The 12,368-nt window shown below is 46.6% G+C and overlaps 1 protein-coding gene across 4 annotated transcripts in view; it reads left to right on the forward strand.

Moving 5' to 3' along the window:
• The first annotated feature begins 6,619 nt into the window (after positions 1–6,619).
• KIT (KIT proto-oncogene, receptor tyrosine kinase) overlaps positions 6,620–12,368 on the forward strand; it is a 77,512-nt gene continuing 71,763 nt past the window's right edge. For all 4 annotated transcript variants that reach the window (XM_014787397.2, XM_014787409.2, XM_014787404.2 and 1 more), the window contains exon 1: positions 6,620–6,769. In XM_014787397.2, the coding sequence (XP_014642883.1) occupies positions 6,706–6,769 (64 nt within the window). In that variant the 5' untranslated portion in view covers positions 6,620–6,705. The remainder of the gene's footprint in view (positions 6,770–12,368) is intronic.

The following is a 12,368-nucleotide window of genomic DNA, read 5'->3' on the forward strand; positions in this document are numbered from 1 at the left end:
TCCTATTTCCTCAACCACTTTTAATCTTCAAGCAAGTTTTTCTTACTCCTGCAATATGATTTCTTTATCAGATCCTAAAGAAAATGTAAAAAGGTGAAACGGTTACGGCACTCAGTATGAGATTAAGACAGATTTGGATTCTACGAGTTTATGACAACAATAATAATTTTTTTAAAAGAAGTTGGATTTCTCAGAGCCAAACAAATCCTGATAAAAACACAAGTCATAGGAAAAAGAACCTAGATGCATAATTTGTCAGTCATTCCATTTTGCAGACATGCAGTGCCTACTATGTGCACGGCTTTGTTTTGGGGAAGCCCTTCAGTGAGACCCACAGTTGAATTATAGCACGGTTTCCTCAAAGAATGTATTATTTAGTGGAGAGACTATGACAAGGTTACAAATAATTCTAATATAAGGCAATGAAAGAAATATGACTTAAGAGATGTCTGAACCATGTGCTGTGGGGATTTATGGAAGACAAACGTGACTCTGAAGTTTAGAAATACTCCTAATTTGGAAAGTAGCGTGGATTTAGGTAAGAGGCCCTATCAAATTGTTATTTATTTATTTCTGTACAGTGCCCCAGGCCTAGGAAGTTCTCAGCAATGGTTGTTGATCATTATGACTAAGTAATCTTTTAATGTCATAATTTAAGTATTAAATATATACGTATATTTATACGTTGAGGGTTTTTAAATTGACCCCACACACTTCCCCTGTTTCTCACTGGACTTGCCCCTTCTGTTTTCTAATGTTCATTCCTCCATCTTGGCTTTAGATTCTGTTTCCGTCTCCCCTTTTCAATCATCCTCCCCCACCAACTGGATCTTCAACATACATCTTCCTGTTCTGGTGCTTTCACTCAGCCTACCAACTGCTCAAGGCTCCCCAATCTCCCCTTGACCTCTTGCCCTAACACCTCCTTTCTTATACCATTAAATTTCTTGAAAACTTATCAAGCAATAAATCCTTGGGTCCACCTCTTCACTTCTAATGTATTGCTCTACCCACTGCAACCTGAATTCTGGCCCCACAAACTCCGTGTGTGTGTGTGTGTGTGTGTGTGTGTGTGTGTGTGTGTATGTGTCTGGGGGTGAGAGAATGTGTTTTGTCACTAAAGACCTCTAGATTAACTGGGGAAGTGAGTTTTCCCAGTTAATTATCACAGTAATTAAGCACAGGGGCTATGGAGTCAGCCTGCCAAGGGTTCAAATCCTGGTGCAAATTTTGTGCAAGCTACTTAACTTCCTCATGCCTCAGTTTCCCCAACTGTAAAGCAGAGAGACGAAGAGTACCTCCCTGGTAGAATTATTCTGAGGATTAAATGCGTTAGTGTATATAAAGAATTTAGAACTGGTTGGCCGTTGTCCGTTCTTATCATGGACAAACTACAATTGATGCTTTTCTGTCTTTATCTTATGTGACCTCCCTAAGAGATAGGATACAACAGAACACTCCAGCTTTCCTGAAAATCTCCTCTTGCCACAGCCCGCTCCCGTTTTTGCCTTTCTGACCTTTGCTTATCAGGATCCTTTGTGGGATCCTCTTCTGATTGTTCCTTAAATGTGGGTGTTCCCCTGGGTGCTGACATCAGCCGCCTGCTTTCCTTGTGGTGTACACGCTATCTGGGGTGACCTCATCCAAATCCTTGCCTACAGCCACCTCCCTACAGCCTGGCCCTATGCTGAGCTCCAGGCCCACGTATCAAGAAGTCCATGAGCACCTCAAACCCAGCAGGCTCAACTCCAAATCCTTCAGCTTCCACTGCAAACCTGCTTCCACGTCTTGCTGGGGGGAAGCACATTGTAGCTTACATCAGAAATCGGGGCACCATCCTGGAGTCCCTCTTTCCGCTCACCTTCCACAGTACTATTAGGGATCAAGGCCCACTGGGTCTACTCAACATCTCCCTTATTCACCCCTTCTCACCATGCTCACCTCCATGAACTTAATTCAGTGCACCATTGCTCCTGTGGATTGTTGCATCAGGCTCCTTACTATTTTCTCTTCCAGCCTCAAGTTTGGGCCCCTTTCAACCCATCCTTCACCAGCTTCCTCCCTATCTTTCCAAAATGTAAATCTCATCACATCTGGCTCCAGCCTAAAGGCCTTTAGTGACTCTTCATAGCACAGAGGATGAAGTTCACGTTTCTTGGCAAGAACGGTTCCTGTTTATCTCTGTGGTCTCTACTCTCCCCTCCCCGGCAGTCCCGTTTCCCTAACTGTGCTGCACTACTGTGGTTCTTCACAGTCCTCACGCTGTTTCATGCCTCCAGCCCTTGGCGTGTGTGCGTCCTACCGCTTGAACGTTCTCCTCTTCCTGCTTTGCCTTCTCCTCCTGATCCCTCAGAATCTAATTGCTACCTCTTTGGGGGAGCCTCGTGAAATCGCCGTATAACATGATTTAGGGTTCACATGTCATCCTGCACATCGCTCTGTCAGGGTACATATAACAATTTAATCTTTGATCCCCTTACGTGTCTCTCTTCTTTTTCTGCAAATCTCATGGGGGCGGCATCTGTGTCTTGTCTGACTTTTCCTTCCCAGCACCTAATGTAGCTCATCTGGCATATCGAAGGTGTTCAATAAACACTGGATGAAAGCTTGAACTAAGAGCATACACTACCTTCTCCCATCCTCACCAATGGTGAGGTGGTTATTGTTGGTATAGAGTCCACCAATGAGGATCACATATCCATTTCTCCCACTTTATGCACAAGACCTTTCAAATGGTTACTGGAAAAATAAGGACTATCAAGCAACAAACTTGAAAAAGATTATACCCTTGGTGTAGTAATTCCACCCCCAGAAATTTATCCTATACAAATAATCAGAGGCAGGGAAGTTTTATTCACCAAGATGTTCATAATCAAGTAATTTATGATAGGAAAAAACTGGAAAAAAATAGAGAAATGATTACATATTTAGAATTATGGTACATACATACAAGTGAACATTATACTGCTGTTATGTATTATGTTTCCACAGAATTTTTTTTTTTTTTTGGGTGAGGAAGATTAGCCCTGAGCTAACATCTGTGCCAGTTCTCCCTCTATTTTGTATGTGGATCACCGCCACAGCATGGCTTGATGAGTGGTGTAGGTCCATTCTCGAAATCCGAACCCACGAACCCAGACCGCTGAAGTGGAGCACGCCGAACTTAACGGCTACGCCACAGGGCCAGCCCCCCAAAGAATTTTTAATGATCTGGGACAATGCTTATGTTATGATTAGTGAAAAAGCTGGATAGAAAACTAGCAAGTATTGTAAAATCTTAAATTATACAAAGAAAAAAAAAATCCTTAGCATAAGCAGAGAAAAAAGATTTGAAAGAAACACACCAAAATGAACGCTTCAGTAATTATATCTTGGGTGATTTTTGTTTTGTTTTGTTCTTTATAATTTTTGGTATTTTCCACAGAAAGCATCTTTACTTTTACAATCAGAAATTAAAAAAATTTTCAAGTTAGAGATTTGGGCTATGTGAGACTATAGTAGAACATCTTTTAAAATTTAATTTAATTTAATTTTTTATTGCAGTAACATTGGTTTATAACATTATATAAATTTCAGGTGTACATCATACTGAACATCTGTTCTATTTGTGCAGCATCATTTCAGCTTCTTCTAGTGAAAGTACCTCAGGTTTTCTTTGGGGACATATCCCTTCTCATTCTTAGGCCTTGGGATGTGGATGAAGTGGATACTCAACCCTGGCTCCAGGGGTGGGCATGTGAGCCAGACCTGGCCAATCAACATATTCCATCTGTCTGGCTTTGTGACTGGTTCCAAGTGGGCATGTGACTTAAGCCAAGTTAATACTTTTAAAGGAGATGTTCATGAGGGCAGAAAAGCTCTGCTTACATTGGTACTAATGAGCTGTAAGCCTAGAGCTGCTTGAGTGCACATGAGGACAGGGAATCAATACAGGAAAGTACTGCTGAAGGATGGAGATGCAGAAAAATGCATGTGTGTGTACACACACACACACACACTACCTTCAAGTCCTCATGTTTTTGAGTTCTTGGATCTAGGAAAGTGTAGAATGCTATCATCTCTGGACAATTATGAAAACAATAAATTATATACAATATAATTCATGAAAGGGTCCAGGGCTATCACAAAATAGAGTACAGAACTGGTCCTGTACATCCTACCTGAGATATCAAATATTTCCATCATTGTAAACGTTTGTATTGGACATGATCTAAAATATAGTTCATTCGCATAGCAGTTCACTCAGAGCACCTTCTAGATGCCTCCTTTTAGTACCTGGCTGGCAGAGGGTATTATTAAAAATAGCTAATCACCCTAAAGGCACAGGGACTGGAGGCTCTCTGCTGTGCCCGGCATTAAACCTTTAATTGCTGGATCTGAGGAGAGTTGGGGTATCTCAAGGGAGGGGTTGGAGTGAGGGGGCACTTAGGTGTTTTGGAGGAGTGGCTTTTTTCCAATAAGTACAGAAAGATTTCAATATTCTACCAACCAACTTGGTGTGTACTGGCGGAACATGAGCCCCGTTAGTAGATATTATAGTTTCTTATTTGGGCATCTGTTTTCTCCCCTGGACTGTGAATCCTCCTAGACAGGGACCTTGTCTTATTGATTTTTGTAGGTCTTGTGTCTACCTAGGTGCTCAACAGGTATTTGTTGAATGGTGAACATGAACAACAGTCACGCATTGTATAATTCCCTACTCTAGGTTTTTTTTTTTCCCCTTTGATAGAAGTTTCCTGCCTAGAATTAAATTGCAATATGGTCTCTTTTCATCCACCCTTCTGAAGACTTGTTATCCTCTCCAATATCAGTCGATTGAAGAAGAAAATTGTGAATTTTCTCTCTCGGGTATAATGTTGATATTTTAACTCATAGTCATTTTTTTCTCACTACGAAATGGATTTTAGAAATAAATCAAGATCCCAGAAATTTATGATTGCTTTGAGTGGAGCTTTTATCTCTGTCATCCTCAGAAAAAGCTGTGGTCTGAGGGCGCAGAGTACAAACAGAGACTTTTGCATTTCACTTCTCCCACAGCTGTATGACTTGAACCATTTGCTAGGACATTGGGGTGTGGGTTCCCACACTTGACTATAAGGATTGTGGCAGTGCCCACATCTCTCTGTTAACAATGGTACTCCTTGTTCACAGTAGACACTTTAATGCTTGTTGAATGAATAAATAATCTTAAAGAGAGGCAATCATACCCATTGATCTAGTAGCGATAATTTTTAAGTGATTAGCTTTAAAAATCATTTTTCTTAAACCAACTTAGGTCCTATCAACATCAAACAGGAGAACTTTCAATGTTAAAGTGTGTGTGGGGTGCTGCTGGTTAATTATAAATTTTGAATGTTATTTTAGAGAAGAGTCTAGGTATATCTAAATTATTCCATCGCTTTTTCTGATGGGCATTTCCCATTTATTTTCCATTGTTAAGCTCTCTGGAGGGGTGTTTTACTGGTTTATTAGGATGCATAAGGAAAGCTCATCATACCCGGAGCCACCAAAATGACTGGGTCTCCTCTCTATTAGCTGTGTGATCTTGGGCCACTTCTAGAACTAGAATAATAAACATATCTGCTCTACCTACCTCGCAAAGCTGTTATTGTGAGCATGAAATAATATTCAGTGTAAGGAGGAACTATAAAACCCTATACAGATACTGTTGGGACCTTCCCAGGCAGTGGAACCTGGCTTAGGAGAATCCTTTCACTATTATTTTGCTCCTGGTACAGGCTAGGGCAGCAGAAGAGGAACGGCTCGGATCCCCACCCCTGTAACTGTCTTCGCATAGAGGGCCAGAGAAACCGTATGGGGGAAAAAAAGAGAAGGTGCCCAGAGGGTTTAGCACAACGATCTCGGCGCAAATGGGTGTAAAAACTCGGGCTCCCAGAGCAAACTTCGCAAGGCGCCCCTCCCCACTCCGAGGCCCCAGTCTCCAGAAAAGTCTTGGCAGGGGCTTGTAGGGCGGAGGCCACGCCGACCAATAGAAACCAACTGTGATCTTACCGGTTGAGAAGCAGGTGGAGAAACTGAGCAGAAAGAATTACGCCGCGGCTCAGCCTTTTACCGCGGTGCCAGGCACCACGCTTGGTCGCCCCCACCCCGACTAAAAGAAATGGAGAAGAAGACATTCTTCTCCCTCTGCCCCCAATTCCTGTCCACCTCCACCACTAGCGGCGTCCAGCCTCCTCCCTCAGGAGCGTGCTCGAGGGACAGGCGGCGAACCTTTATTGTCTGGGGAGCACCTGCCAGGTGGCGGGCCCGTGCCCTAATCTGCGCGTGGTGCCCAGCTTCACAAAGCGCGCGGGCAGCACCACCCCCGTCCGGGAACCGCCTCCGGCGGCCAGACCACATCACAGGAGTGGAGAGACGAAGGGGCTCCAGGGTCGGGAAGCGGCGAAGAGGGCCGGCGCGCCCTCCCGCTCCCCGCGGGCTCAGACCCCCGGGATGAGTACGTCGAAAAAGCAGGGGCCAGACGCCGCCGGCAGGGAGCGAGAATCAGGCGTGAGGCAGGGAGGGGAGGGGAGGCGAGGAGGGGCGCCGAGAAGGGGCGTGGCCGGCGCGCAGGGGGAGGGCGCTGGGAGGAGGGGCAGCTGCTCGCAGCTCGCGGCTCTTGGGGGCTCGGCTTTGCCGCGCTTGGTGCACTTGGGCAAGAGCAGGAACGTGGAACGGAGCTCCGATCCCAGCGCAGCCACCGCGATGAGAGGCGCTCGCGGCGCCTGGGATTTTCTCTGCGTCCTGCTTCTGTTCCGCGTCCAGACAGGTGGGAGAGCGCCGCGGGCACCGGGGCCGCGCCCCCGGCGCAGCCTGTGCCCCCGAGGGCTCGAACACGTTGGGGTGTGTCTGGAGAGGGGGCTGCTGGCCCTCCAGTGCCCGTGCATTTCAGCCTCTGGGAGGATGGGAGGCGTCCCCGGACTTTCCTGCGCCCTGCCTCGCTCACCTGCGCGAGGAGACCCCAGCCGCTGGTGGTGGGAACGCTGAGCTGGGGTCTTCCAGAAATGAGGGCAGCGAGGGGGTTTAGGCGTGAGCGAGGTGCAGGCTGAGGGCAGCGAGCTGCGTGCGAGTTTGGCGTTGCTTTTGTGCCGAGAGTGCGCGAGGGCACAGGCGGGCGGGTCGGCGGGTCGCACCCAGCGCGTTATCTCCGCCGTGCGAGGCGCGGCCGCTGCTTCCTTTTGTTAAAAGTTGCGCGTGTGTGACCGGCGCACCGGGGGACCGGCCCGCAGGTTCTCAGCCGCGCCGAGGTCAAAGTTGGAGAGGCTTTTCTTTGCTCTGCGGCTGCTGCTTTCCAAACCGCGAGCACTCTTTGTGCCTGGGAGCTGAGGACTGACCCACTGCCGCCTCTGCTCGCGGCGCCACTCGTGGACGCGAGTCGAAGGCTGCGGCGTCCCCCCGAACCCCTGGTCATGCTTTTGCACCGGGAGCGCGCCGCGTGCGGCTCTGGGGCCCGACCCCGCTAACCTGGAGGGGGCGGCTACAGAGGCAGCTTGGGCAGAGCGTGTGGAAAGCAGCCGCTAGGTTGCAGACTTTTAGCTTTAATAAGTGCGGTGCCAGAGGCTCGCCACTCTCTGCCGCTTGCTTCCCTGCCACGCGCCTGGAAGCGGCTGGTGGCTGCGTTGCCGCTTGCTCTCGCGGAAGGCAGGGACAGTGCGCTGGGACGCTGTGGTCCCCGACCCCGGCCGCCTCCCACGCCTGGCCAGGCTAGCGGGGCTCTGCAAGCCCCCGGAATCGGTGTCTGCAACCTGTAATCGCAGGTCCCCGTTTTCTTTGGGAATTTTGAGATTCGCGATACCCACTCCACGTGATATCTATACATAAGGGCTGCGGGAGGTGAAGGGTGGGAGATGGAGTGGAACTTTCTGCAAATCTTACTTGGATCTTAAAGCTGTTGTGAAAATCCGGTTATATCTGCGCGGGAACTTGGGTCTTAAGGCGGAGGAGAAGGATTTACAGGCTCCTCAGTCAGATTCCTGCCCCTTCTTCCCTTTTCTCTGGGTGTCGCTGGTGCGCGAGCGAGCGCAGGTCGCCCAGCTAACCCCTGGAGCCCTGCTCGCTCTCAGGTCATTTTTTAAAAACCTTTAAGGCTACCCTCATGATGTGAGGACAGAAAGTGAGTCTGAACTGGAATTCAAGGGCTCCAGAGGAAGCATCGCTATGAACTATTGTGGGGCTCTATGGTCAGTTTTCCCATAAAGTCGCGAGATGCAGGGTCCGCCTTCCCGGTCTTGGAAGGCATTGTCAGGGCTTACCTGTCGGAGAAGGGGGGCCTTGCATCTGGACTCGTGTGAGGTAGGAGGGATCGTGAGTGAGTGTCCGGATTTCGTGGTGGATTTGACCGCCTAAGCTTCCAATGAAACGTTTGGTCTTTACATCTTGGCATTTTTAATTTCAGTTAAGGTATGTAGACCGGAAGGGAGTAAGGCACTAGAAAGACAGACCACGCAGAATATTTCCCTTTTTAAAAATTAAATGAATCATTTGCTTCCTTCTTCCGCATCAGTAGCTTGCTCCATCCAGTAGGCTTTTGGCAAAGGGAATTTTAAGGTCTGGCTTCTGGGGGGCACTGTGGTGTAGTGACAAAGCCTTGTGCTGCCGTTCTGGTTCTCTTTTTCTCTATGCCCTTGGGCAGGTCGCTTAAATTCTCGAGAGCCCAGTTTCCTGAAGGGGGCAGTGAGGCATCTGCATCATGAAGGGTCCTTTGGATCCAAAAATTCTCCTCTTCCAGTGTTCTGAGTGTAGACTCTACACTTTTTCTGAGTTTTTTCCTGATTCCTTCCTGCCTCCTTGAAATCCCTCTGCCTCCTCTGTCACAGGGACCACTTGGTGGTATCCTACTGGTCTCCCCCTGGCTAAGGCAGGGAGATGTGCTTATGCTGCCCTCTCTTCAATCCACACATGCTGGCCTGCTATTTCCCTTTGAGGGCTAGGAGGTGCCAACTTGCAACTCTACAGGACCCTCATCACCCCCCCCCCCCCAGTATTTACAACTCCTGTGCACGGCAGGATGAACCTGCAAGGAATAGTGAATCATACCTTCCCCTTGTTCCTGCAGATGTGAGCCTAGAGTCATACCCAGCAGCTGGACACAGGACATTCTGGCTTAATATCCTGCTGGAAGTAATATGATAGTCTTATAAAGGGATTCCAGATAATTCATTTATCCCCATTCTGGTCTTTCCTGCTCATCCACACGTTTTTCCTTAGGACCTTATAAATCGTGTATGCTGTGCATTTACAGCACGTTTTCTGATGTGTCTTAAATTTCACGTTACGTGTGTGTTGTACGTAGTTATTGCTTTTTATTTGGAAACTGTGTGCCAGGGCCTGTGCTGGAGCCTTCACCTGGCATTTCCAGTCCTCTCAACAAGCACCGGAGGTAGAACTGTTGCCATCCCTACCATTTTACAGCTGGGGAAACTGGCTGAGGAGAAGTCAGTTCCCAGAGTCATCAGTGGTGAAACCTGAGATTGGCCGCGTGTGCCCAGCTGTATATCCATTCACATGACTTACCCATTCGAAACTATTTAATGAGGACCTGTTAAACGCCAGGCATTGTTGGAGGTTCTGGGAACACAAGATGGCCAAGTCATTACTTTCCCAATTTTGGTGAAAAAGACCTAGAATTGCCTGTCTTATGATGTCTGAGATCGAGTGTTCTCAGTTTGAGGGAAGTCATTAAATTATAGCCTTGGGTATAAGGGCTTTAGGTGTGAGCTCTCCCATTCCAGGTAGAGTCTCTCAGAAATGAAGATAAACTGTCCCTAAAATGATGGTGTAAGCCAGCTGAAAATTTTTTCCATCCCCCACTCCAAAAAATAAAAATGGTCTTAGCATTATATACTTGTGGCATACTTGTGAAAGAGAAACCCCCCGTAATGGGAATACCATTGGCCATTTACCCTGGACGAGCACGGTGAGATATCATGGCAGTTTACCGCTCACAACTTTTCTTCTCCCAAAACAAATTCTCATCAGAAATGTGCCAAGTATTTTGTGTGCTTCCCTTGGAGCACGTTTATGTACAGATGTTGTTGTGGTGATGGCTTTTGCTGCTGTTGTTGACGGCTGCTAGAAGTTGCCCTTAGGATTTTGACTCATTTCCTCAAGTCTCTCCCAGCTGATTAGAGAAGGACACCAGGAAATGAGCGCGGTGTTTGCGGAATTCTTGAAGCTGGACGGCAGTGCAGGGACCCCTCGAAGGCAGTCATCGAGGCCACAGCAGCATTTTCTCCAGAATGAATTTAGTCGAACAGTCAACAGGCTAGGATGTGGGAAGTGCTTTATTTTCCTGCATTCGTGTGTAGTAACTTTCTATAAAGGGGATTGAAAGACATTGGAAGAAATCTTAAACATGCAAAATTTCATATGTGGTTTCTGTAACTTGAATAGGTATTTTCATGGCTGCAAATCCAGAGTAAAGAGGGCCTCCAGGGGAGCTACCAGAGGTAAAAGTTTGAATGGAGGGCAAATCAGTGTAAATCTTTGTTGTGAGTCAAGGGCCCTTGTGAGCAAGCCCTGCCTCGCAGCACTGATTACTGAGATTGTGGACATGAGACAGCACATCTTTTGACTTTAGACTCTTAATAAGTAAAGAGAAGTTGCAAGCTGATAGCCCATGGATGTATTTTGTTTGGCCCACGTGATGCTTTTTAAGAAAACATTGAGGCAAGGTTTAAAAATCAGGAGAATTTATATCAAGATCTAGATTTCTCTCTTCTCTTGAAGAATTGAAAACTCTGCCCCTTTAAATGGGACCTGTGCTCTTCAGGTTGCTCTAGGCAATGCCACTTTCTACTGCCAGCCCTTAGACACTTAGGCATTTAGCCTCAGGCCCTGGTGAGCACAGGTGGGACCACGTAGATGCCTAGTAGAAGGAGCACAGGCCTAAGGAGTGAAGACAGCCTTGTATTAATTAGTCTGCTGGCTTCCTGGCTAACAGCTTTGTTGCCTTGCAGCAAGTTGCTTAACCTTGCTGAGCTTCACTTTTTCATGCTAGTTTTTAGCTGTGTGACTCGGGAAAATTACTTAACCTCTCTGTGCCAGTAAATGTGTTGCTACATATAAAGATTTTAGAATAGTGCTGCCTGGCATGCTCATAGTACAAGCTTAATACACATCAGCCATAATTATTATCTGTAAAATAGGAATTATTATCCCTAAAATGGGAATAATGCCTACTCTAATATGATTGCCCTAAAGATTAGGAAGACATTCTTGTAAAAGATGCTTGGCACAGGGTCTGGGATGGGATAGGCACCTAATAATGAGTAAACTACACAAGTATGTGGAATTTGACTATTTCTCTTTATAATCCTTGCATACAGATACCAATAACTACTAACCTGACAGCTTTTAAAATGAAATAAACTTTGACTTTTGTCTTGAGTTTTATATAGCTTTTGACATAACAGTTGGGAATCACTAGTCTTAGAGATTGAAAAGATCTTGGACTTTTTCTCCCCTGGGAGAAAGAAGAAACAAAACAGAAGATTTCTCCAATGAAAATACCTGCTGATTTTTCCATTCATCTTATGCTTTAGCCTTTGTGCTTACATTTTGGTTATGACACTTGTTGGATATCTTCCAATGCACACCTTTCTGACACCTAGGTTTTCAACACTTTTGGAAACTTTAAAGTTTGAGTTGAATTGTCATTCAGGGCATGTGGCGTCAGAGTTAAGATCTCCGGCTCTGAAATTGACAGTGTGGGTTTTTGTCCAGTTCGGCGGCTTGCCGGCTGTGTGATCTTGGATAAGAGCCTTCCCCTCCCCTTTATTTCTTCATCTGTAGAATGGGGATGATGGCGTAGGGCTACTGAAAGGAGTAAATGAGATTATGCACGTGACCTGCCTAGCGCAGTGTCCCTCACGGGGAAAGCACGTGGACTCCACTATCAGGCTGATTTTATGTTCCTCTTTCAGCTTTCTCCTAGAAAAAAATTTTGAAAATCGTTTTAAGCAAGATTATGTAGAGGGTTTTTTTGGTATTAAGATGAAGTTTATATGTTTAATGTCTAGTTGTTTTAGGTCTACAGTTAGTGGTAATGCATCCTTCTCTCCCTGGTTCTTTGCTTCAACTTAATCTGCTTTCCACCAATGGATACAGATTTCTGAATAAAAGTTTAGGAGGGGAAGGGTCTGTAAATGGCCATTTTCTCAATGTGGATAAGTACGTGTAGCTCACACAGGGTCCATGAACCCTGTTACCTTGTAAAGTAGCACTGAAAGCACCCCGAGAGTGAGCAGCTTCTCTGTGACTGCCTTCCCTGGGCGTGAGGGACCCAGCTGACCTCGTCCATTGCCCTGGCCTGGACACACACTGGTGCTCGGTAAATACTGGTTAGCATCTCTCCTATCTCCAGCACT

The sequence above is a fragment of the Ceratotherium simum genome, chromosome 8 (genome assembly GCF_057802395.1).
Source record: "Ceratotherium simum simum isolate JZ-2026a chromosome 8, ASM5780239v1, whole genome shotgun sequence".
Lineage (NCBI taxonomy): Eukaryota > Metazoa > Chordata > Mammalia > Perissodactyla > Rhinocerotidae > Ceratotherium > Ceratotherium simum.